Source organism: Lepisma saccharinum, chromosome 15, assembly GCF_977018435.1.
Source record: "Lepisma saccharinum chromosome 15, izLepSacc3.1, whole genome shotgun sequence".
NCBI classification, from domain to species: Eukaryota; Metazoa; Arthropoda; class Insecta; order Zygentoma; family Lepismatidae; genus Lepisma; species Lepisma saccharinum.
Genome location: NC_139243.1, coordinates 15,613,503 through 15,639,635, shown reverse-complemented (window position 1 = coordinate 15,639,635; position 26,133 = coordinate 15,613,503). Strand labels below are relative to the sequence as shown.

Sequence of the window (26,133 nt, the reverse complement as noted above, 5' to 3'; positions counted from 1 at the left end):
AACTTTTTAAAGCGGGATTTTTAACTGGTGGTTTTTAGACAGGAATGTTGACTGATTATATAAAGTGTTCCTTTACCAAACCTCTAACCTAATCCCTTTTAACACTTTGTGACGCGGCATAATGATTAGTGCCTAGAGAAAATAAGAACCTGAAGAAGGGGGCATTCGTACCCCGAAACGTTGTTTTCCAAACTTCATACTCACTCACGTAAGTAAGTCCATTTTTATGCTAATTTAGTATATTATACAGTGAGTAACACACACAATACGCAAATATGTTAAAGATACCAACTTCTACATCGGAGTGTGTGTTCATTGTAACATCTGGTGTAGGAAAAAATATTACTGAGGAGTCATGATATTAACTGAAAGCCTTCATACCAAGTAAATTCTTAACAAATAAACAGTGCAGATGCAATCTTATGTGGTGGAGGGTAAATGTGGTTATCTTCATTCACTGTTGAGGGGAGATTGGGAACACTGAAGCAGCTGTAACGTCCTGCTCAGTTTTCGAACCTAACACAAAATTAGGAGAATAAGAAACGTGCATAAGGGGGCCAAGGTGGAAATCTGTTCAAAACTAAGACAAGGCAATCACAAAAATGTATGTTACTCCTTAACAAGCCAATGAAACATGGATCAAGTCGAGCTTTGTAAGGATATGCAAGCAAAAGCTAAAACGATCCATAAACAAAAGCACAGAGCCGAAGCTTGCTTATCACACAGAGCGAAGATACTTAAAAAGTATGTCTGGAAGTACAAAAACTTCTTATTGTCCTTCTATGTTGTTAGAAGCTTTCATTGTGTATGACACTCTATGCACATTATGTAAATTAAACGTTCGTACGTTGTATTCGTACACTGAAGTATGTTTCGGCAATCAAGGGACACAAGTGCCACTTAATGAACCATTCATAACATGTGGTGCGTGAGTACCTAATTGCCAATCAGAGAAAGAACCATATGCATAACTAAGCCTAAGAACATGCGTATCTACTACCCACAACCAACTACTAATGTACTCAAATTTCTTTTTATGTTGCTTTTCAATAACAGAACAAAAATTCATTAACAAGAACAACAAGTTTTATTTTACATATTCATTGTTTTTTTTGATTTTTTTACAAAATGCTTAATAACTTTTTAACATGCATTTAAATCGTCGAGTAGGGACAATTTCTTTTACCATTGTTGCGTATTATAGTCTTTGGTATAATTATATTGCATCAAATAGCATCATATTCAAACGTCACAAAATGCATAACATGTGCGGACTCAAATTTATGTACATGCCGCAGACAATTAAATAATTACTAGAACATTTGCACTTTAGGAATCACACAACAAATGTACATTTACACATATATATCAATGATTATATTTATATGAAATACTCATTAATGCTACTTGGAGGTGATTAATGGGATTAATCGAAAATTTAGGTTAAGGAAGCTTTGCCCGTATTGAACAACGTCATAATGCCTGCACGTATTTGTCACGCAAGCTTCGCACAAAGTTTCAAAATGTTTGACAAACGTTGTGATATTATTTTCCTGTAGTTTACGGTTATTACATTTGAGAAGCATTTGATTAAAAAAGAAGAGAAGGGTTTGAAAAAGGTTAACGGGAAACACAGAGTTGAATGTCTAGGAAGCTTCGTTCATTGCAGAAGAACACTGGAATAAATTAAATAATGAAAATGGTAACATAGATCCAGTATGGAGTTTTCTTTTTCACAAATGGAGTAAGCCACCATCTTTAAAATTTAATGTAACAGAAAACATCAAGAGGCTTTGTGAAAACAATGATGAATTTGAATTACCTGATGATATTTTGGATTCATAATTTTTTAAAAAATCTGAAATAAAAATAAAACAGACTGCTTTTTTCACAGTTAAGTTGCTATATTACAACAATGTAACATTGACAACATCCATTATATAACAGATTATTTTTGTTTAAAAAATTACTAACCATTGTTATAACTGTATCTTTAATCAAAATGAAAATAAATGTCCTGTGAAAGGAGCGTGTGTTCTCCTGAAACGTCACAGAGAAAAACTGTTTTCTTATGCTTGTAATAACCGTAAACTACAGGAAAATAATTCTATAATGCAAGCAATGCGTACATACAAGAAAAACCGTTGTGATATTTTCTCGTACATTTACATTCAAAGTTTTCCCGTTAATTCTTTCGATTTTTAGAATAAGATGTGTGCATGCAATAATGTATATATTACGCGTTGTACCCTTCACTGAATTTTTAGATTTTGTGGGAACAAGGACTTGCACTAGTTTAGCTATAATTCACAGTCTATTTTGCTTGGCATTTTTATCGTGCGAAAGAACAAGGGAATGAAGCATTTAGTTAAGTTCACTTTCGGTTGCACTATTTTGCACTCGCCCAATTATCACTGAGTTCAAATAAGAATAAGTTTTTAACGTACCTGTATTCTTATGCAATTTTGGTTTACCACAAACCTATTCCTTTCATCGTAAACGTCCATATCCTGCTAGCAATGTATTTAGATGCACGTGCATTTATGCAGATTGCATATGGCGACCCAACTTCTTCCTCAGCAATTCAACAGGTCATGCACGTTAACATGTAGGCACGTACGCATGAGCGAGCAGCTGTTGCAGCTCGTTGTTCCCAATCTCTATGTTCCTGGCGAAGTGTGGGGAGGAAAAGACAGTTAACTTTCGACGTACAAAGGTAGTATCAAAAAGCACCGCTAGGAGGCAGCTAAAGTCAAAGAGCAAGGCAAGCAAAGCTGCCATCTGGTGGCATAGATCAAAAATCAAGAAGCTTCACCAAACAAGTATAATAAATTTTGATGACCGAAGGAAATTGCAAAATTCATTACACAGCCTTGCTTTGTCGGTGGCTTCTAAGCTGCACAATTAGGATAGTGATTTCTGTAGGTAGAAGGAAGGGTTGTTTTATATATGCAGAGGCAATATCATAAAATTTATGTACCTTATGATTGAATTTCAGAAGCATTCTGCATCCTCGTCTCGTGGTAGTGAAGAAACTGTGCCTGCTCCAGTATCAGATTCGGGTTTCCCTCCTCCAGAAGTGACAATAAAGTCTGAAACAGAAAGTGCTGATCCATTAGTTTGTGAACAGACATCTGTGGAAAATGTGTGGCTTCCGGATGAGTTGTGTGTCAAGACTGAAACCGAATTAATCGAGGAGCCTCCTGATGTTGACATCTCTGTTGACAGCAAAACTTTAGATGGTAAAGTTGAAAGTTCTTTAATTGATAAAGTTGAAAGTGAGAGTGATGAAGGTTTGATGCATTTTGAAGATCCTAGTGGACAAAATGTTTCTGGAAGTGAAGGATTTTATCCATATGATTGTGAACAATTTGTGGAGAAAGTGCCAGCTGAGGATAATGACAATGATGCATTAGTATTAGGTGATGATGAAGACAAGAAGAATAATGTAATGATCAACGAAGAGGTGGAAAGCCAAGGGACAGATCCTGCAGAAAGGTAGGTGAAGGAAATTTTTGTACAAGGATTGAAAGTGATCATGGCAGTACTAACTTCAAAATTGGACCTTATTACTTACGAGTTACAATGCATATAATCTACTGAATATTGTTACCTATTCTGCAGTGTTCATACAAGATCATCTTAGAGGAAGGGGACCATGTTCCCCCATAATTTTCAGAATTGTTTCCAACCGACAGAGGTATCCACCACACCTTCTCAGATTTGGATGAAATTTGGTTAATGATAACTGTAAGAACCCATTTCTTCATTGTAGGAATATCAACTCTAGTTTGAAATTTATAGTCCTTTAAAATTTCCTGCATTTGTTAGATATTTCTTGTGAATTTACATGCTTTTTCAAACCCAATTATTAACATAAAAGTTTGAAAATCATGACACTTAATCAAAATTTTATGAGGATTTCAAATATCACATTTAAAATGTAAACAGTGTCTCCAATGAAAAGGTGTTTTTTTTAATATCCACACACTTGCCTCTGTAACTTTTCTATTAATTTTTACAAACTTGGACTAACAACGGAGGATATCTAAGTGTCCCCTTCCGATTTCCATGAAACTTGGCAGGTGTATAGAGGGGCCCAAAGAAAGAAATATATTTTTTTAGGCTAAAAAAACTGTTTTAGGGGGCAAAACCTCCCCTCTAATGTCAAGATGAGGACAAATTGAAGTGGGGATCTGACCCCTGTGTCCCCCTTCGATTTCCATGAAACTTGGCAGGTGTATAGAGGGGCCAAAATTAAGAAATACCTTTTTTTTTTTGTTTCGGCTAAAAATCTGTTTTAGGGGGCAAAACCTCCCCTCTAATGTCAAGATGAAGACAAATTGAAGTGGGGATCTGACCCCTGTGTTCCCCTCAGATTTCCATGAAACTTGGCAGGTGTATAGAGGGGCCCAAAGGAAGAAATACATGTTTTTTTGTTTCGGCTAAAAAACTGTTTTAGGGGGCAAAACCTCCCCTCTAAGGTCAAGATGAGGACAAATTGAAGTGGGGATCTGACCCCTGTGTTCCCCTCAGATTTCCATGAAACTTGGCAGGTGTATAGAGGGGCCCAAAGGAAGAAATACGTGTTTTTTTGTTTCGGCTAAAAAACTGTTTTAGGGGGCAAAACCTCCCCTCTAATGTCAAGATGAGGACGAATTGAAGTGGGGATCTGACCCCTGTGTTCCCCTCAGATTTCCATGAAACTTGGCAGGTGTATAGAGGGGCCCAAAGGAAGAAATACGTGTTTTTTTGTTTCGGCTAAAAAACTGTTTTAGGGGGCAAAACCTCCCCTCTAATGTCAAGATGAGGACAAATTGAAGTGGGGATCTGACCTCTGTGTCCAACTCCGATTTCCATGAAACGTGGCTGTTGTATGGAGGGGCCCAAAGAAAGAAATTCGGCTAAAAAAAAAGTTGGCAAGAGCCCCCTCAAATGTCAAGATGAGGGCAGATTGAAGTGGGGATCTGACCCCTGTGTTCCCCTCTTGTATCCTTGGCTATGGATATCACCTATATGATATCTAGGTGATGCTTGATAGGATTATGGTTCCCGTGTGCGGCTATTTTGATGCTCCTTTACCCTGCTTTAATCCATCTATTGTTATGCCCATGCCTTCCGGGAACAACGGTGTCTATGAATTCGGCATCTCTCTACAATTGCACTGCGTTTGGTATCGACAATCATACAGTTCTGTGCTGTGTGTGTTCCAATTATAATTATATGAGCGTGTTGTTCCTATGCCAGATTTATGTGGTTTTGGAGTCAGATCCCCACTTCAATCTGTCCTCATCTTGACATTTGAGGGTGGGTTTTAACCCCTAAACAATTTTTTAGCCAAAACAAAAAAAAACAGGTATTTTTTTCCTTTGGCCCCCTCTATACACCTGCCACGTTTCATCAAAATCTGAGGGGGACACAGGGGTCAGATCCCCACTTCCAATTTGTCCTCATCTTGACATTTGAGGGGGGTTTTGCCCCCTAAAACGGTTTTTTAGCTGAAACAAGAAAACATGTATTTCTTCCTCTGTGCCCCTCTATACACCTGCCAAGTTTCATGGAAATTGGAATTGGACACAGGGGTCAGATCACCACTTCATTTTGACATTTGAGGGAGGGTTTTGCCCCCTAAAACCGTTCTTTAGCCGAAACAAAAAAATACGCATTTCTTTGGGCCCCTCTATGCACCTGCCAAGTTTCATGGAAATCGGAGGGGGACACAGGGGTCAGATCCCCACTTCAATTTGTCCTAATCTTTTGACATTAGAGGGTAGGTTTTGCCCCTAAAACCGTTTTTTAGCCGAAACAAAAAAAAACACGTATTTCTTCCTTTGGGCCCCTCTATACACCTGCCAAGTTTCATGGATATCGGAGGGGGACACTTAGATAACCTCCTTTGTAAGTACCATTGATGTTGGCTCTTTTGCCTAAATAAAATGGGGAGGGAAGTCAGCATACCACAACTAACAGTGGGCATATTTTGTGAAAGTAACTAAGAGAAAATGTCTGATAAAATCCATTGTGACTTTTACTGCATGAATTATTTGGAATTGTGAGCTCAATTAAGTCCTTTTCTCCAAATTTTCTTAAACTGTTGACAATTGTTGACCTCACAAAATATTTAAGGCACTAATTTACAACATTTTCTGAGAAGTCCCTCTTCTTAATTGGTTTTTGTTGTGTTTTGCTGAGCTAGGTTTCTCTCATAGGAAAATCTGGGCTGAGTCCACCTAGATCAACCAAGAGAGTCATTTAAGAGAGCATGAAATTTCCTACAAGAAGGTGAAATTTTTTTTTTATTATTTCCCTCATTAGACAAATATGTATTTTGTGAAAATTTTCACAATTGCCCCCAGTTGATATTCTTTTTGATTGTTCAGGGATTTTCCATCAAATGTCAACCCCTTCTCCCCCTTTCACAGGGTTTCTTGTTCAAATTCTGCCAGTCCAGGCTCAGCAAGCATTACTGAGAAGTTTTCATATTACACTTTCATCATAAACCAAGAAAACAAAATTTTGTGAGATTTTTACACCGTAATGTCAGCCTACCATTCCTAAGGTAGTAGAGCTTTTTTATGTATAAAAGCTGACCAAAATTATTACTGTCATGTTCATTTTCATTCTGACATTTTAGGTTTCATGTTGATTTTGTTTTCTTGTCTTTTGTTTGATGTGTGTAGCTTGAAATTTGGAGAATAAGATTTCCAGCACTTGAGGTGTGGCCTCAGTACAGGGTTATCTCAGGTAGTAGGTGGTAAATAATCAAGGAATCAGTAGTACCTGTTTGCAAACATATCATGAATATTTTTCTAGATATTATCATAGGATACAAAGTACACAGATATAATTTCTTTTTGACTGAAATATTCAAGTGTGAGAACTTATGTATCATATTTCAACTTTTAGATATGGAAGAAGTAGACTTAAATGGTGTAGCCTAGCTGTACTTTTATTACCACATTTAATAACTATTTTGATGGCCTCCCTGATGGCACAGTGATAGCGTCACCGACTTGTAATCAAGGAGACTTGGGTTGTTCGATACCCGGTTTAGGCACATAGTGGTTCGGATCCCACTTTAAACTGTAGGTCCAGTCCCGATTAGCTATACTGTGCACAAATTAGCTATACTGTGCTCAACTCAATCAATCAAATAACTATTTTGAACATCTTTAAATTACTGAATTGGCAAGTATGTCTCAATATCAGCTGCAGTTGGTGAGAGCAATGGTGGTATTGGCTCAAAATGGTGTGCCAACCCTAGTCCATGTGCCTTCTTGTACACAAAAGTATTTACAAAGGATGCAATTCAATGTGCTTTGTCATATTTTCTATGTAATTTGTGAAATTAGTGTTATGGTGTATAAGAGATGCAGTTCTGCTAAATTCATTGACTGATCTCAACATCCTTTCATTGCTGAAATTTAAGCACCCAAGTTAAGGACTATCAAAAGAAAGGAGTCTTTTTTTTAAAAAAAGATAATTGAGAACAGCAAGTACTCCACCACCCACCTTTTAGGTTTCAAGTTACTCACTACTAAAGTACAGCTTAGGAAGGACCACTTTCCCTCCCTCATAGTCATTTGAGTCTTCCAACACTTGAGAATGTATAGAATCAAATATATTTTCAACGAGACAATAATCGTAGAAATATATGTGTAAAAATCCACCCTGGTAGTTTCAGCCCATAATCAACTATTTCATTTTCATATATGGCTATCTATTAGTAAGATAGACTAAATTCCATTTTAACATGGAGATGATGACTATGTTGAGTTAAGTTTCAATTTCACAGTGTCTTTCACTTGATGATTCATACTTGAGGGCCCACTAGAACAGCCAAACTACGGTTGTATGTGCTACTGGGCTTTGAGCATATACTGCTCATTTTGCCTGTTTGACCATTTTTTCGCACCTGATAATTATGTACACTGTCTATCATCATCCTTACGAACTATTAGACACTCGAGCAAATAGCCCTTGCTACAGAACTCTACCCACTACTAACCTGCACTGTGGCCTAAGGCCCAGGAACATCAAGAATGGTGAGATGATCCATGTACCCTTGTCAGGTGGTTTGATTAACTTACTTTATTGCATTCCAAGGTAGGTCATATGGTCGAAGATGGTAATTTGATTTCCAATTTATTTGATGATTTCAGTTACATGAAAATTTTGTATTATCATTTTTGTGTGTATGCACTTGGTTATGAAGAGATACCGTTATCTGTAATGCTGTTTTAACTGTATCAATGAAATGTGATAAATTGGTATGGGATGATTATGGGATGATGGGTTTAAACTTGCAGTTTTGGGCTTTGGAGCACTGCATGGGATGTGCACTTCTGCATTCAACTTTTTACCTTTTACCAGGTAGGCTTTTTACTTTTCCTCCATAGTTTTGCAATGCTGAATTTTGTGCGTGATTTATAGCGACATCTTTTTATTCCATAAAAATTAAATATTATGAAGAATACATCCTGATATAACCCCTAAATGCTGAGCCGATATTCCCTGGTCAGACATTACCGAGCCCTTTTCAGCTGGAAATTTAAAATTATGCAAAGGTTTAAATAAAACTATATATCTTGCAAACTATGAATGCTAGAGTTACAGATAATAGCTCATTTTGTTCAGTACGGATTAGGCTATAAGCTTATGATCAAAAACTCTATTTCCTTTATCAACTCTAAGAAGAAACGGAAGAAAGTTACAAAAATGTTTTTTTACAAATTTGTTACTTTGTCTGGCTGCCACGTACAGGCAATGCCGGTGGTGATTCATGTGTGTTCCTTTCTCATGACAAAAATGGTGTACTTGCTTGCTGATACTTATACAGAGAAAAATATTTCCTAATGCAAACGCTATGCTTGTCTTCAACAAGAATTTTAAAATTCCTCAAGGTTTTTTTATAAACTTATATGTATCGTAACGCAAACTTATTGATGCGTTAGGGTCAAACCAGAGACCCTGAATCTTCTCTTGGGTAGCATAGCTATTCATCATTCATCTTACAGATGGTTATCACTCGCTTGGCCTAAAGTATGATGTACGAGAGGTCGCACTCTAGAAGAATGGCAAGAATTGACAAGTACCATTAACGGGTTTTATACTCTCCACGACTGTTAGTAAAATGATCTTACTTACCTCTAGTATAAATGAAGGTTATTTCCACAGGTCGTCCTCTCAATCATTTCAATTGTCACTGTCACACACCTAACCACCCTGTCCGAATTCACTCTCCTCACTCCCTTGCTCTCCTCATCCCCGATTCGAACACAATCCCGTTCACTCGCCAGCTGCCACTCTCTCCATTCCATAGCAGTCTCCCCACTCAGTCACCTAATGTCTGAGTAATTACTTATTAAGCATTCCTTTCTCTGCTTCCTGCTATGTTAAGGATAATAGCAGACTTGTCACTTTTACCCAATGCCTTGGGTACTATACGGTATTAACCTATGAATGTCAGTTACAAATTATACCTAGTTTTCTTCAGTACAGGCTAGCCTATAAACTTATGGCAAAAAAATAAATAAATAAATTATCAAGTAGAAGAAGAAGAACTTGTGAGAAACTTATTTTTGTTACGAAATTTGAATTTCATTGGACCCCACTTAGGCAATACCGGGATGTGAGGGTTCCGAATGGTACCTGCATATTGCCTGATATGTGTGCCATTCTTGTGGCAAGAATTACAAACTTGTTATTGATAATTTCTGATGAGAAAATATTCTAATCTGAAAGCCATGTTTGTTTTTGGCTGGAATTTTAAAATTCCGCAAGGTTCTCAAGAACTATTGTTGCTAGAGTTACAAATTATACCTCGTTTTCTTCAGTAAAGACTAGGCTATAAGTCTATGCTCTAAAAGAAAAGACATTTCTATTTGTGAAGAAAATGAGAAGGAGGAAGAATAAAGTAAACTTTTTAAAATTTATTATTTTTTTATTTTTAAATTTGCACTTTTTTGGACCCCCTTGTAGGCAAAGCTGGGACGTGAGGGTTCAAAACGATGCCTACATATTTTCTGTTTTCTCAAGGAAAGAATTGCACACTTGCTGCTCATACTTTCGGGAGGGCAAAATTATTCTAGTGTAAAAGTGATGCTTGATTTCTGTGGGAAATGTAAAATTCTGCACAGTTCTTCAATAAAATTGTATGTCTCAAACTACAGAGCATTCAAAAAGTTCCCGCACTCAAAGTTTGAGAATGTTTTTGCTTATAACTTATAATTTTTTGAACTTGTCAACGTAATGAATACATGCATTTGCTAACTATATCTTGAAATACACAAAAAAATAATTTGTAAACTGAATGTGAGTAATACAGCAATCTCTATGGTCGGTAACACACTGACAAGATGGCAAAGCACTTTTCGTGCGATGAAATACACAAGAAGAACATTGAAACTAAATTTGAAACAATCATCCATTGCAGTTTTACGTGCCAGATCATCAGGAAATAGACTTCTCCATTTCTCCATACACCTTTCATATGACTTACTCAAAATATGCTTCCAAGATGTGATTCGCTTTGTGTGCGTAAAGCTTAACGCCCCCTGAGATGCGGAGAGACACGGAAGCAGAACACAACTGATGCGTTTCTAATGTCTCAATGGGCGATAACCTTCAAGATAACCTGCAGACTTCTGGGACGGAAATTTCATGCTTCGGTTCCCCATGTTTCCCTGTAGTGGGTGTTGCACCTTTCGATTTTAATAGAAGCAGAGAACAGAAGTCCTGTTGCCATATTTCTCTGCATTTCGGTGGGTGATATGCTTAAAAGGCATTGTTCATTAACTGTGATTGTACCAAGGACTGTAACAGCGGTACTACTCTAAAATGTAACATAAACTCATTCTTCAAGGTCATACCAATGCCTACTGGCAGGCTTTTCTACTAATTCAGATGTATGCCTTAGAAGCTTTTTTTTTAAAGTATTAGTGCGGGGACTTTTTGAATGTACTGTGAATGGTAGAGCCAAATTATACCTCGTTTTCGTGAGTACTAACTAGGCTATAAGCCTATGGTTAAAAAAAAAAGAAAACAATTTTCATTTACCAAGAAGAAGATGAGAGTTAATACACATTTTTTGTACAAAATTTGAAATTTGTCAGGTTCTCACATGGGCAACGGAAGGATGTGAGTGTTCAAAATGATACCTGCATATTGCCTGATGTATTTGTTACATTCTTGTGTCAAGAATTTTGCACTTTCTGCTGATACTTTTGTAGAAAGAAATATTTTCTACTGTAAAAGCCATACTTGTTTTCTGTATGTAAAATACCCCTGAAGACTTATCTAGCACTCAAAATATTGTATCTCTGAACATTACTTGAGTCACAGTATGCTCCAAAAGTCTAAAATGCTCCATGTGGCATGTGTGTCACATGCCAGAGTTAGTGCCCTGACCAAAATGTGACACACATATCACATCATGAGTTTAAGGAATAAAGGTACACTTGAATTCAGATAAACAGGCAAACATGTTAAATTAGTAACTCCAGCTTCGGAGGCGATCAAACATGTTAGTACATCTGAAGTTAAAAAACTATGACTTGCCATAGAATTTTATATGAATGAAATCATGGATTTTTTATTTGTAAAATCTGCTATTCATCTATATGCAGGGCAACTACTAACCGGGGATTCCTTGAATTCTGGGAATTATGTGTGAATTCTGCGGGAATTTTGCTCCTTAGACGTGAAAAATTGCAACCTTTATTAATCCACATCTCATTTAATCTATTCGTATTCATAAATGTTCAGAGGCATGTTTTTTATATTTTAGATTTTGTGAGATAATTTAGGTTTGACACTCCTATGTTATGTATTAACTAACTCTTTTCATTAGAAGTAGTTGTTATATTACTATTTTGTGGTTTAAGAGACCATTACTTAAGAAAGAAGGATGCATTGGCCGAAGATGCATAGGCCATGTGACTTACAATTTGAAACAGTAGTTTAAAAACACCATGAAGGTATAATTTCAGGTATTTGCCAGAAACTGCGCTAAAATGAAAATGTATATTTTGGGAAAAATAACACTGAATAGTAAAAAATAAAAAATAAAAATAATACACCAATTTTAAAAAGAGAAAAAAGGTCCCTACAGATTATGCATAAATCAAAGAAGAATATCAGTTGTAAATTATTGCATTAGTAACAGTTAGTCCTAACCTAATTTTTGGCATAATCACCACCGTTGTTTTGGCATTTGTCATAGCATGGCACTAAATTTTGTATGCCCATGGCATATGTGGCTCAGTCAGTAACGCATCTGACTACCATGCTAAAGGTCCCGGGTTCGATCCCCGGCCGGTTCAAATCCGGGAACTTTTCTAATGATGGAAGCGGCCCCGGCACCCATCCAGCGTCGAATAACATGGGTACCTGGGGGAAACCCTGGGGGGTAAAGGTGGTCAGGGGCGTGATGCTGATCACATCACCCCCACTCACGACCGGATCAAGAAAGTGTGGGGTGTTACCTCCACACCCCCTATACTCCTTCATGGCATGGTGCTAAGCACAGGCGAACACTTTACCTTTACCATGGCATATGTGTCTGACAGCAAAGACTGGAACTATCTATACCAGAGGGTAGCTGTCAAATCTTGTACTCCCAGAAACCTCTTCAATTGAACAAGGAGATGAAAGTCGGTACATTCAAGGCCAGAGCTGTGCAGGTAGTGGTCCAAGATCTCTCACCTGAAGTGATGCAAAGGACCCGCGTGTACTCAGCTGTATGAGGTTGTGTACATTAGATTGGTCTTCTGTGAATTGTGTGCACCATTGTCTGACCATACTATCACTCACTATCACTCAAACGATTGCTGGTGGCTCTGTGCCAAATTCTGAGTGTGCAAAAATCTGATTACTACACGTAGGCTAGATCACAGTCTGTGGGAGACTGTATGAGAACTGCAATCTTTAACCTAGGACTGTCCTAGAATGGCTGTATTGTGACTGTACCAGATTACAGCTACATGCCACTTCTTCCTGCCCGCATGTGTGTGTGTGTCTATCTCTGACCACTAGTGCTGCGTACAGGCACCATTGGAGCTTTTTTCAGGATGCCCCTCATATATGAACTTTCAGAAGCTGTTATTAACAGAGTGTTCCTGTTTTAATGTTTGGTTAGGCAAATCAGGTACCTATACAATGCAATTCCATAAATTGCTTGTGTTAAATTTCTAATACCTACATACCCTTTTCGTCAGCAATAATGGTGTAATTGCATGTTGTCAGTTTCACAGTACTGTACTGAAGCATTAATCCCATTGATGATGTAAGGAAATATGACTCTCTTGTTCGATTCAATTGTTTCACTTGTATGAAAGAGTTAAGTTGTTTGCTTTACAGAGAATGAGAAGTAACTTTATGCATCGAAAAATGAGTCCGCACTCATGGTTCTTGCAAGCAGAGGATTCCAAACCTCAGTGGAAATATCAACATATAGAGTAATACCGAGAATGGATAAGGAGACTGACAAATTACAAAATGTATTCCTTAATCAATCACTCTTCACTCTAATCTCATTAGTCGTAACTTTAATCAAGTATTTTATTTTAAACTTACTGCATATGACAAAATTCCGTAATCCTTCCCTAGCTTGTGTATTGTAATAATTTTCGAAATTCACTATTTTGCAGTTTGAATTCAAATCATAGAGAATAACAGTTGGGCTGAAAAGTTCATAGGCTAACATAGTAAAAAATATTTTTTTGACAAAATTCGATTTGATTATTCAATATAGTTGCCTTCGAGGGCGATACAACGATTATAGCGGTCATACAATTTTTCGATGCCATTTTTATAGTACGATTTCTCTTTAGCCTCAAAATAGGCCTCAGTTTCGGCGATTACCTCTTCATCAGTGCTAAATTTCTTTCCAGCGAGCATTCTTTTAAGGTCTGCAAACAGGAAAAAGTCACTGGGGGCCAGATCTGGAGAATATGGTGGATGGGGAAGCAATTCGTAGTCTAATTCATATAATTTTGCCATCGTTTTCATTGATTTGTGACACGGTGCATTGTCTTGATGAAACAGCACTTTTTTCTTCTTCAAATGGGACTGTTTTTCGTGATATCATCCTTTAAACGCTCCAACAACGCTATGTAGTAATCGCTGTTGATGGTCTGGCCCTTTTTGAGGTAATCGATGAATATAATACCATGCACATCCCAGAATACTGATGCCATAACCTTGCCAGCCGACTGTTGCGTCTTTCCATGCTTTGGATTCGGTTCATCACATGCAGTCCACTCGGCTGACTGTCGATTGGACTCTGGAGTGTAGTTATGGAGCCATGTTTCATCCATTGTAATATATCGACGGAAAAATTCGTGTTTATTATGGTTGAATATTGCTAAACATTGCTCCGAATCATCAAAACGTTGTTGCTTTTGATCGATTGTGAGCACGCGCAACACCCATTTTGCACACAGCTTTCGCATGTTCAAATATTCATGCACAATATGTCCAACACGTTCCTTTGATATTTTTAAAGTCTCAGCTATCTCGATCAACTTCACTTTACGATCATTTAAAATTATTTTGTGGACTCTTTTGATGTTTTCGTCGGTAACAGCCTCTTTGGGGCGTCTACTGCGTGCATCGTCTTCGATGCTCATTTTGCCTCGTTTAAATTTAGCAAACCACTTCTCAACGGTTGATTTTCCTGATGCAGAGTCCGAATAATGTTTATCAAGCCAAGCCTTGGCTTCAACAGTATTTTTTTTTCGCCAAAAAGCAATTCTTTATTAACACACGAAATTCTTTTTTATCCATTTTTTCACAACAAAAGCTGCTTCACTCACAATGCTATATCTCACAAACTAATTATCCGGCAGCTGTGAAATTTATACACGTATCTTTTGAAGGTTAGTACTAAATAAAAATCACATGGATTTAATTGTAGTAACACCATCTATGAGTCAGCCTACGAACTTTTCAGCCCAACTCTTAGAGAAATTAAGAAGTCAATTTCATAGAAGATAATATTGATACTTAACAAATCCATATCTGGATCTGTATGAGTTTATTATTTCCATTTGTAAATACATCGATTTAGTTTAGTTTGTAATTGTCAGGGGAAAATGTAAATGTTGTCCTGGAGAACCTGGAAAAGTCAGGGAATTTCATTTCTGCTTGTTTGTAGCCACCCTGCACATATGAAAAACAAAGGTGGCTCAGAAAGCATTAGTGATGACTTATATTTCAGGTTGTGGTATTTTATTGCATGGGGATACTCAGAAAGGAAGGTAGACAAGAGTTTGGCCCTCACACTTCCATGAAGCTTGAATTACAAGCATTTCAAATCAACAGTAAGCACAGTGCTCACCCGTGAGTAACAGCAGGTTAAAGAGTCAGTTGCTTCTATTCCCATTTAAAAAGTTTAAGTTGAATTCAAGATGTTGCATTGGGTGTCTAACATGCATCAGGGATGAAGCAATTGGTTTCAAACGTACTGCATATGGTTCATTGATGTCTGCAGAAGTTATATGGATGGTTCCACACTTTGAATCACCATATATTTTGTGTTCAAATTTGAGTTTGTTGTAAAGTTACTCTTTGTGTGTCAGAATATATTGGTTTATACATGTTGAAGAATTCTGTAAGTAACAAAATACAATATATTTCAAACATTTCAATTTTTGAGAAATCTGCATTTCATTTTGCTGGTTAATGTGAACTGGCAGAACCTTCAAAGTATGTTGTGTTTTTTTATTTTCCACTCGGTATGTAATAACCTGACTTTTTATAATAAAACACTATGTCTGACTGTATTATTTATTTTTATTATGAATACTCTGGAAGATTGGTTTTGAAACGCTCATCTAAGTATTCATCACAATCAAAACCCTTTTAAATGCCTACATTAAAGGTTCCATATACACTCCTTACAAAAATTTGGAATATTGTTATATTAGGCATTAGGTGATAGGCACAGCCTTGGAATGCAACAACACATGGTATCTGTGTCTGCTGGATGTTCTTGTATTTTCACCAACATATGCTACTGTGCCTACTATCTATTTCCTAATATAACAATATTCGAAACTTGTGTGTAATATAACAATTTTGCAATTTTTTTTGCGAGGAGTGTATTATGTGCATATGAGATTTAATTGTTTAATTTTAAACATAGATTTTACCCATGAAGAAACTTAATACACATATGAGAATTCATAACAAAGGACAATTCAAGTGAAAAAAGTGTGACCTATTACGAGAAGAAAGGACAGCATGATACCAAAATGATCAATTTTATCTTCCTGTAGTATTCATGTGTAGTTTTTGTATAGATGTTTTAACAAAATGAATGAATATTGTACTTGAACCTCTGGTTTATTGAATATCATAATTAGGACAAAGATAAGACTACTTCCAACATCCTTACTGACCCCCAAATGCCTCGGTTTATCCTGATAGTGTAGCACATTGACAATTATACTCATTCAGAATATTGATGAATACTGAAATAGATATTTGTTTTATTTTTAACTATACTATATCAATCTAGTTGCGTTCCACTTTGTCTCTTTTGTATCCATATCCATACTGGGAGATTTTTTTGGCGCTACATGAGCTTTGAAGCAAGTCATTAGTATTAATGATTAGTAGTTTCATTCTGCCTGTACTGTGAATGGATGAATCCTGTATTAGATGCATACTACTTTCTTTAATGTATTTTCTGGTATTCTTGAAATCTGTAGCCTAAACATGAGTTTTGCAAAGGTAAAGATATCTGCTCTTGTATGCAGACAAATGCAGTGAGTTTCCCTTTCAAAGAACTATTGAAATGGGGGGATTAATTGTGTTTTTGACATTGCAATAGAGTGTTCAAGAGTTCAACATGTTTTCAGTTACTGACTGACAGCCTACCTGCAAAGGAGTGTGATTTCATAGATACACTAGTTATTTGATTAACAGCATGAACGAAACATGAAAACTTGTTCCAGTGGAGTTTCTTCTGGAAGGTGTAGAACAGTTGAGAACCAGTATTCTATGATTACAGATGCATATTCTCAGTGACGCAGGAACGGGGGGGGGGGGGGGGGGGGGGTGTACAGGGGTACATTGTACCCCCCTAAATTTTTGCAGGAGGGTACTGTACCCTCCTAAATCCATAAATCGAGTTGTACCCCCTGTACCCCCCTTGGTAATTTGACAGCAGACCCAAGGTGCTACTGTTAAAAGAACCTATTTTTAGTTCGCCCAATAAAAAAGTGTATATTGTTTATAACTTATAAACATTATCTTCCTTACCACAGAAATTCAATCCATTCTACTACATTGTGGTTGCTACTAGTTAGTTCATTGACCTAAGTTCTTGGAAACTTCTTTAAGGAGATGGAAATTGTTTAAAATGTGTGTGGAACGATGGAATCAGATTTGCTCTCAGAAAATCAGGCTGCAGACGAATGCTCCTTTGCGTAAAGGGTGGGGGTACACTTTTCTAAAAAATGGTCACGTTGATTCGAAGATAAGATACAAATCTTCATCAGAAGAGTATATGATTGTTACAATTTTCTTTGGAATATTTAAAATGGTATTTTCCAAAACGAAATAATTACACGAACGAGATGAAACACGACAAACCAACTCGGGGGCAGTGGTAGCGTCGTTGCCTTGTAATCAGGGGGTTCCGGGTTCGACACCCGAGGGAGGTACAAGTTCTTCGGATCCCACTTTAAATTGTAGGTCCAGTCCCGATTAGCCTTAATGTGCATAAAGTGGACTTTAAACACCAACTCAACTCAACAACAACCCAACTCGGGGGTACAATGTACTCCAGTACCTCACCCATATTTTTCATAACTTTGTAAGAGGATGTTCGGAAAGCTATACTTAAATATTAAGATATTTATTTTTGAAAATAGAGTCCCGATTATCCTATCTGAGCATGAAGTGAATCTAGAACAAGTTTTAACAACTTCAGAGTGGAAACCGAAACAATAATAAAGACAAACAAGAACGAGAAGGACCTCACCACACAGGAAACGAGTTGAGGCTGTGACAATTCTCAACTCATCGCAAAACCATATCATTCCTAGGTGAAATGACACTTTCGCTAAACATTTAAACAGAGTGCAATTTGCGATTTTATCAGAGGGGGCTAGTTTTACCTATGTATTAAGTATACTTATAATTGGACATTAATTGCTTAGAATCTAACTTTTATATCGAATGCAACACAAACACAATGCCGTTTTAAGTTAAACCCTAAAGTCAAACTGTAAGGAAATTTAATAGTCAGATGAATGAACGAGATAGGTGAGACTCACTGCAGGTTCTAATGGTAGATTTTGGATTGGATTCACAAGGCCTTTGAGTGATGTTTGATTAATTTATTTGGTTTATTTTATATCACTTTTCTGCAACTTTTGGTTAATCGCAAAGATGAGGATGAGTGAGGATATTATGAAATTGATGGACACTCACAAATAACACCCATGCCCAGGCAGACCGGGATTCGAACCTGGGACCTCTGGCGTCAGAGCGAACGATGCTAACCCCTCTGCCACGGAGGCCGGCGAGGTGGGAATGTGTTTTGTATTTTCTTTGTAGATGAGAAAATCTTTAACTGTGACGCACACATGCTTTTGCTTCTATTAAAGTTTACCTTTTCACATATACGAGAAATTGACATGTCATCCAAAAACACATGCATGCACCTGCATTTAATAATTGGCCGGCTCTTTATATTGTCTATCAACGATTGAAAAGGAAAAAAAAAACTTGAACGTATGGCTTTCCTTGCTTCCTCTGAGAGCTGAAGGATTTCGGTTTTGTATATGTATCGATAGTACTTTCATTGCTTGAAGAGTGTCATTAGCTACAGCTAATAATATAACAAATAAATGCTTTATCAAGTGTTTCACAAATATTTCAAAGTTAGACTTCTTACGAGTTGATCGGGAACCATCTCAACTCAGTTTTTCTTTTCTTTTTTAATACAACGCCCTAGAAGTCTGAGAAAATACCAAATGCATGGCTTCTAAAATGCATTGGATGTGGTACACATCTGCCATAAATTGTTTAAAGATATTTTTATGTGTAGGCTATGGGACATTAAAATTAGAATGAACTGAACTGAAGTGAAACTCTATAAATATGATATATTGAATAATGTGGTTTCTGTATCCAGTGGGTGAGAGGTGATTATTCCTGGTAGGAGTGGCTCAAGATCCTCCTAACCCCCTTTAATCTCAACCTGCATTAAAATGAATAGATGTGTCTAGGTTCGCAATTTTCACATTTCGAGGGCCTCCCCGATGGCACCTTGTAATCAAGGGGTCCCGAGGTCGATACCCGGTGGAGGCACATAGTGGTTCGGATCCCACTTTAAATTGTAGGCCAGTCCAGATTAGCCTTACTGTGCATAAAAGTGGACTTATAACACCAAGTCAACCAATCAATTTCACATTTCAAACTCCTGATTTTCCGTTCCGTTAAATTCCAATAAGTTCGGAACGAGGTCCACAGTTTTATATGTTCCAGAATTGTTATCTGGTTTTAAAATTTGTTCTTTAAAAAAAACATGAATTCTAAAAACAAAGAAAAATATTTATGCAAATTTTGCATTAAACAACAGGGCATTCGTGTATGCTGTTCTAAAATAAAATATTTATCATGGCTTCACGTTATATCTAGGTACCAAGGTCGTATTTAGGGAGGTCCAGGGAGTCCAACCCCCCCCCCCCCCCGAAAGACTTACCAAGTAGTAATGGTAAATAATCAAATTATAATTGTTTAGCATTTGTTATATAATTGATGGTTATTTCCGCTGAACTTACTTGGCTCATACGGCTTTGAGGGTTCTAAAGATTTATGCACGCTACTAATGATAATATCAGTAAAATATTAATAACGAACTTCACTTTTCGCTAATTTGATCTAACTCCTATTTTGTTATTCAATAAATATTCAATTCCTTTTCTATTTGACATTAAATTTGTTGCCAGGGCAGTTGTTTTTATGCAAATCTTGGCGATCTTAACTACACGTATTCTAGATAATGAATACGTGCTGTTATATCTCTATTCTTACTATCTTTTACCTGTTCATGTAATAATAACAATACAATATTAATTAATTTACATATTTATTTAATATTTTAATTTAATTAAATATAATTATTTTAATTCTTATTATAATTATTATTGCGACACTTGGTTGGACCTCCGAAATGTATGTCTAGATACGTGCCTGCTAGTATATATATAAGTGGAATGCTGAATTTTGTACCCCCCAAATGAAAAACGTTCCTGCGCCACTGCAGGTGATCCGTACTTGCCTGATTGAAGAATACTAAAGATTATGTCTTTTTCTGAATCTTTTGTTTCTTGACTTAAGCAATACAGACTTATTAACCTAAAATTGTGGTTTGATAAAAATTTCGCAGTTTATATTTGTCATCATTTCTTTCTCTGCTTTTCCTGAACAATTTGCCATATGCTACTGTTCAGCATATTAAGAACAATTTATACAGAACACCAGGGGTGGCCACAGGGGGGTTTATGGTGCAGGCTGTGCCATCGAGATTTTTGGGGGAATTTTTTCCCTTCAAGTAATATAATATTCAATATTTATATATTTTTCCAAAAATAAACAATTAAACAATCAATGTGCTATAGAGCGACCACAAGCAAAAAGCCTTTGCCGATAATTGTCCACGCAGCTTTCCCTTCTTCCATTCAGCTTGGACCATAAGAAAGCATGCTTTACTCTGCCCCTTCCCTCCACGCAGGAGTACGTTGCATGGGAGCTGCAAGTCTGCGCAGGTTTCTTTCCTTGTAGTTTCATTATAGCTTTACTTTTTTTCAAAATTTGAACAATTAAAAGATATGGATTACACTGATGAACAAATTCAAACTATTTTTTGCTCCTTTGAACGAAATTAGGTGATTATTTATAATTCGACCCCGCTGAATCCAAATCTGAAAGTAGAAATGCTGTATCACCTATCGTTTTTCCTGGATTTGAATTTTTAATAAAAATTTAATTCCCTTTGTAATAATACATCAAAATTTGAAATTATTTTTGTTTGTTTGCTCATGAAATAAGATTTAAATATTGAAGTGAATAACTATGAAATATAAAAAAAATTAAAAATATACATAGGACAGATTTTGACTGTTCAATGAAGAAATTTCATGCAAAAAAAAAGGAAAAAAACACAGTTTTACTCATATTTTCAAAATTTCTTTCTTTCTTGATTGATTGATTGATTTAGTTTATTTTACTTCGCGTTTTGTGCCTCTTGGCTAATTTGCGAAGATGAGGACGAGTGATGAAATGATGAAATTGATGAATGGACATTCACAAACAACCAAGCCCGACCGGGATTCGAACCCAGGACACTTGGCGTCGCAGTAAATTTCTTTCTTGAACTCTGCCGTTTGTAACTGCCACCATAAACCTCTTCCTTGAGGTTCCAACAGTAGTCTGCTAACATGTTCTGTACCGATTTTCCTGCATATCGTTTCTCCATGACAGAAATATCCTGGTGAAATCTCTCGCCGCATTCGTTACTAACTGCACCCAAGTTAGGGTGGAAAAAGTCCAAATGCGAATGTAAAAAGTGGATATTCAAGGACATATTGTACCCCATGTGCTGATAACATTTCAACAAGTTCTTAAGAAGTTCCTTGTAGTTGTCAGATTTCACATTTCCAAGAAAATTACAGCATACTTGTCTGAAAGCTAACCATGCACATTTCTCTTTTTCTGTTAGCAATTCCACAAAGTTGTCATCATGAATGATCTCACGGATTTGTGGCCCAATAAATATGCCTTCTTTTAACTTACTATCACCGAGTTTAGGAAATGTTTTTCTCAAGTACCCAAAAGCCTCACCGTGTTTATCCAAAGCATTAAAAAAAAATCATCAGACCTAACTTTATATGCAACGGTGGTAACAAAATCTTGTCTTTCTCAAGTAGAGGGTGATTCCTAACACTCTTCTCTCCAGGAATTAAGTTTTTTCGTATGGGCCAATTCACAATGTTGTAATGTTTATCTTTTGCCCGGCTGTTCCATTCGCAAAGAAAGCAACAAAATTTTGTAAACCCAGACTGCATGCCTAACAGTATAACAATCATTTTGAGGTCTCTGCATATCTGCCAACCATATTTTTCATAATTTATCACTTTTAATATTGTATCCATATTTTCACATGTATCCTTCATGGTGGAAGAATAGGCAAGGGGTACTGATGGGTATATATTCCCATTATGCAACAATACTACTTTTAAACTATTCTTAGATGAATCTAAAAATAGTCTCCACTCGTTTGGGTTGTGACTTCTTCCAAGTTCTTGCAGAAGGCCTTCTACATCATTGCAGTAAGTTGACTCATTACTAACAGAAAAAAAATGTGTCAGTGATTGTTGGCATTTCCGATATGACACCTTAACACCATCTTGTAATAAATTCCACCCTCAGAGACGAGAACCTAATAATTCCGCTTTAGGTCTTTGTCTAGATCATTTAGTTAGGATTGGGAAATAAAGTGACGTATATTTGGATCACGAAAATTTGGATCGGTGTTTGAATATGAGGGTCCAGGTTCGTCATCTGGAGAAGCACTGCTTGGTTCGGTTTCATCCACTGTCCATTCTTTAGGAGGTTTAGGAATTGGTTTAAAATCATGACTCATAGGTTTCTTGGCTGAAGGAACATCAGGATAAAATATAGAATGTTTTGATTTAGAACTATATCCCACTATGTTTGTTAAACAGAAGTAACAATCCGTAGTATGATCTTTCTGTTCTGACCATATTACAGGGTTTCCGAAGGGCATTGATTTGTGAGTGCCATTAAGCCAACCACGTAAAGTTCGCAAACAATTACAACAAATTTTACCTGGTGCCCAGCTTTTTCCCTCTTATACTTTACTTCCAAAATACAACTCATATGCTTTTTTCACTATAGGAGTGATAGTATTTCTCTGTGACTTCGGAGTAAATTCCGCGCAAACATAACAAAACAAGTTCGCGTTATTCACACATTTGCGTGACATGGCAAACTCATTGAGTTATAATATATTTCTTTAATAAAACAATTATGAATGCTCTTATCGTATTGTTAAAATACAACTTACACTTCACTTCACTATACACAATATAACATTCACAATTTCACGAACATACACAAACATAAAATACGGCTACTCGCAAAGTTATCGGAAAGGAAGTTAAGACTCGACTAACCCACAAAAGAACAAATTTTAACAGAGAAACAGGAAATTACTCTACTGCCAGATGTTTCCTCCACGAAATATTAAGTTCCAGTCATAAACACACAAGGTCGCTAAAAGGTTCTTATCCATTTGCTAGGAACCAAACGTTAAGCCGGATGCGGAGCAGGGTGCGGAGACCTGAAACCATAAAACTATAAAATGTGGGTGTTCTGCAAAAAATTTAGGTGATACAGGAAAACGGATGTGATATTCGTTATCAGCACATCTCAATAAATAAAGATCACTTAGTTTTATTTAAAGGAGTATTTCATTGTTTATCAGTGTTATTTAATTAAACTTGGTATTTCATTCAAATAGACATAAATTATTACATATTCATCCATACTATTTTGGGGGGATTATGATTTTAGGGGCAGTCTTGAGTGATGGGTACTCCTGTTTAGGGAGGAGGTCTGTATACTGTTCAGTAAAGCTAAGAAAAAGTTACTTTCGGTAGACACACTGTCGTAATGAAATACTTTGTAGGGATTAAGATATGGTATGAAGTCGTGAATATGATATGATTGGAGGGAATGTAGAACATGATTTTGGAGGGATGTGTAATTGGCCTTGTGGGCGATGGTCACCCCTGCAGAACACAGTCAATAAACCTCACCAAGCAACTCCTTTACTTTTATTTAGCTCAAATTTGAGTATCCCCACACCAAAAGGTGGCAAGATTCCGAGGCTTTTTACTCTCAACATTCACATTCACATCCAGTCTGCAGTCTGGTCTGTCTAATTTTGACTGTCAGAGCTAGAGCTCTATGTTCTCGCACCTACACTGGAGGTTCATCCTTTCATCAAATAGATCACACTTTTCTTCCTTATGAATTTTTATAAAATTTATTTGTATTTAATTATTAAAAAAACTTAGAGTAGACAGCATTTAATTTTATCCTGTCACTATTTTTGCTTTTGTACTGAACCAGTATTGAGCAAATATATTAGCAATAATTATAAGGCTACACTTTAAAAGTAGCTTCTCTACAGCTACAGTTAATCTTCCAAAAATGTAGCTTTGTTACAGAGAAGAAGATTGAATGAATGTAAATGTGTGATGCAATGACAACATATTGTCACACTATTGATATGCACAAAACTTTATGGCCAACCTAATGAAAATTACAGCAAAAATATGAATATTTTCTGACTAAATGGTAATAAAATATTAATATTCATTCTTGAAGGAATAATTGCCTTTCAAAAGTTAAACACGCAATGCAAATTTTCAAAAGCATGCATATGTGAAATTTAGTGGCTGAAAATCGCTTCCGATGTAGATGTCAGTTTTTATGTGTATCTTCATTTTTGTAAGTAGAGAGTGAATCATCTGTACCTAGGTGCTTAATCTGTGCTCTTGAAATAGCCTAAAAGCGAGGTTTTTGTGCAAAAACCATCACACTTTCGTTGAAGATGCCAGCATTTTGAAGGGTTTGAGGTGCATTTTAAAGCTGATACGAAGTGTTTATAACTTTTGTATTATTATTTTTAATAATATTCGTGTTTCTATGGCTGAAAGAATATGAATGACAGATAGGGAGCGCTGGCATGCTGTCGAATGCATTGAAGCAGGACAGCCTATCAAAGATGTCACTATATTTTCTTTAGTGTTGATCATTCGGTAATTTCTCGATTATAAAACAATTCCAAACAAGTCAAACAGTTGTCCGGAGACCTCTACCCCGTCGTCCAAGGGTTACTGCCCCCTCTGATGATCAATATATTGCTATAGTAGCCAAGCGGAATTGACGAGCGACCTCTGCAACTGTTACATCCATGGTTGCAGCAGCATTTGGTAAGACAATATCTGCCAGTACTGTGCGCCGAAGGCACCACATGAAGTTATTGTCCACCCGAGTACCATGTGTTTATGTTGCACTAACCGTCCAAGCCAGAGGGGCAAGATTAACACATTGGGGGTCTCACGACGGGCATAGCCCGCAGTGCACTTAAAGTCAATGTGGACAAAAGACGGGAATAGCCCATCCTGCAGTATGCAATCACTTTGCCGATTGAACTACGGGCTATGTTCGTAGTTCGTCTCATGTGAGTGTTCCTTCAAACCTCTTGGTTGAAATTCCGACCGCTAGGTGACTCATGTCCTATTTTTATCTCTCACCTGCGACTGTTTGTTGTCGGGTTGATGTACGTTACATTGTTTAGAATGGCATCCTTAGATCCAGACCGCATAGCGGAAATTCTGCATTCCATTTGTTCATTAGGTCAGTGGTGAATGCCTATGTAATTTATAAGAAAGTAAACAGGGAAAATCATAATATGTCTCGGGAAGAGTTCATCATCCAAGTAGGGGAAGCGCTACTCATCAAAGCAGGTGAAGATATTCAAGGTCAAACATCAATGTCAACTACAGCAGATAGGCTAACAGGCCACCATTTTCCAAGGAAAATCCCCCCCTACAGAGAAAAAGTCAAGGCCCTGTAGGTCATGTAAAGTTTGTGGAGACAGGCACAAAAAAGAAACTGTCAAGTGAGTAAGAAAAGACACAACATTTAAAAAAAATGAAAAACTAAATATGCTGACCAAGGCAGTAATTTATTTTATTAAAAACATAAACTAAACGTAACGTTTCAACCTTCTAGCAAGGTCTTCTTCAGACTCTGTTACAACATTTTACTGCCCCAGCTGTGACGTTGCTCTCTGCATTCCTGAATGTTTTGAACTTTTTCATACAAAAGCTAATTACTTGTAATTTGTAATTATTTTTTGTTATGTGCACATAAGAAGTATTCTTATGCAAGATTCAAAAGATGTGTTGATAGTTTATGTAGTTTTTGCATTGTTAATTATTGAAATTTCCAGATTACGAACTTAAAATATCTCTATATTAACATTTGTTACAATGATGTACTTTTTTCTTTTTTCAC

The 26,133-nt window shown here is 36.7% G+C and overlaps 1 protein-coding gene across 2 annotated transcripts in view; it reads left to right on the top strand.

The window, feature by feature from the left end:
• The window catches only part of LOC145999405 (uncharacterized), a 105,642-nt gene that overhangs the window by 14,987 nt on the left and 64,522 nt on the right, over positions 1 to 26,133 (top strand). The window contains exons 3-4 of one of the 2 annotated variants that reach the window (XM_083136356.1): positions 2,999 to 3,498; positions 15,221 to 15,340. In XM_083136356.1, coding sequence (XP_082992482.1) covers positions 2,999 to 3,498; positions 15,221 to 15,293 — 573 coding nt within the window. In that variant the 3' untranslated portion in view covers positions 15,294 to 15,340. Of the gene's footprint in view, positions 1 to 2,998; positions 3,499 to 15,220; positions 15,341 to 26,133 lie in introns of those variants that run through there. The other variant, XM_083136355.1, reaches the window with a different exon arrangement.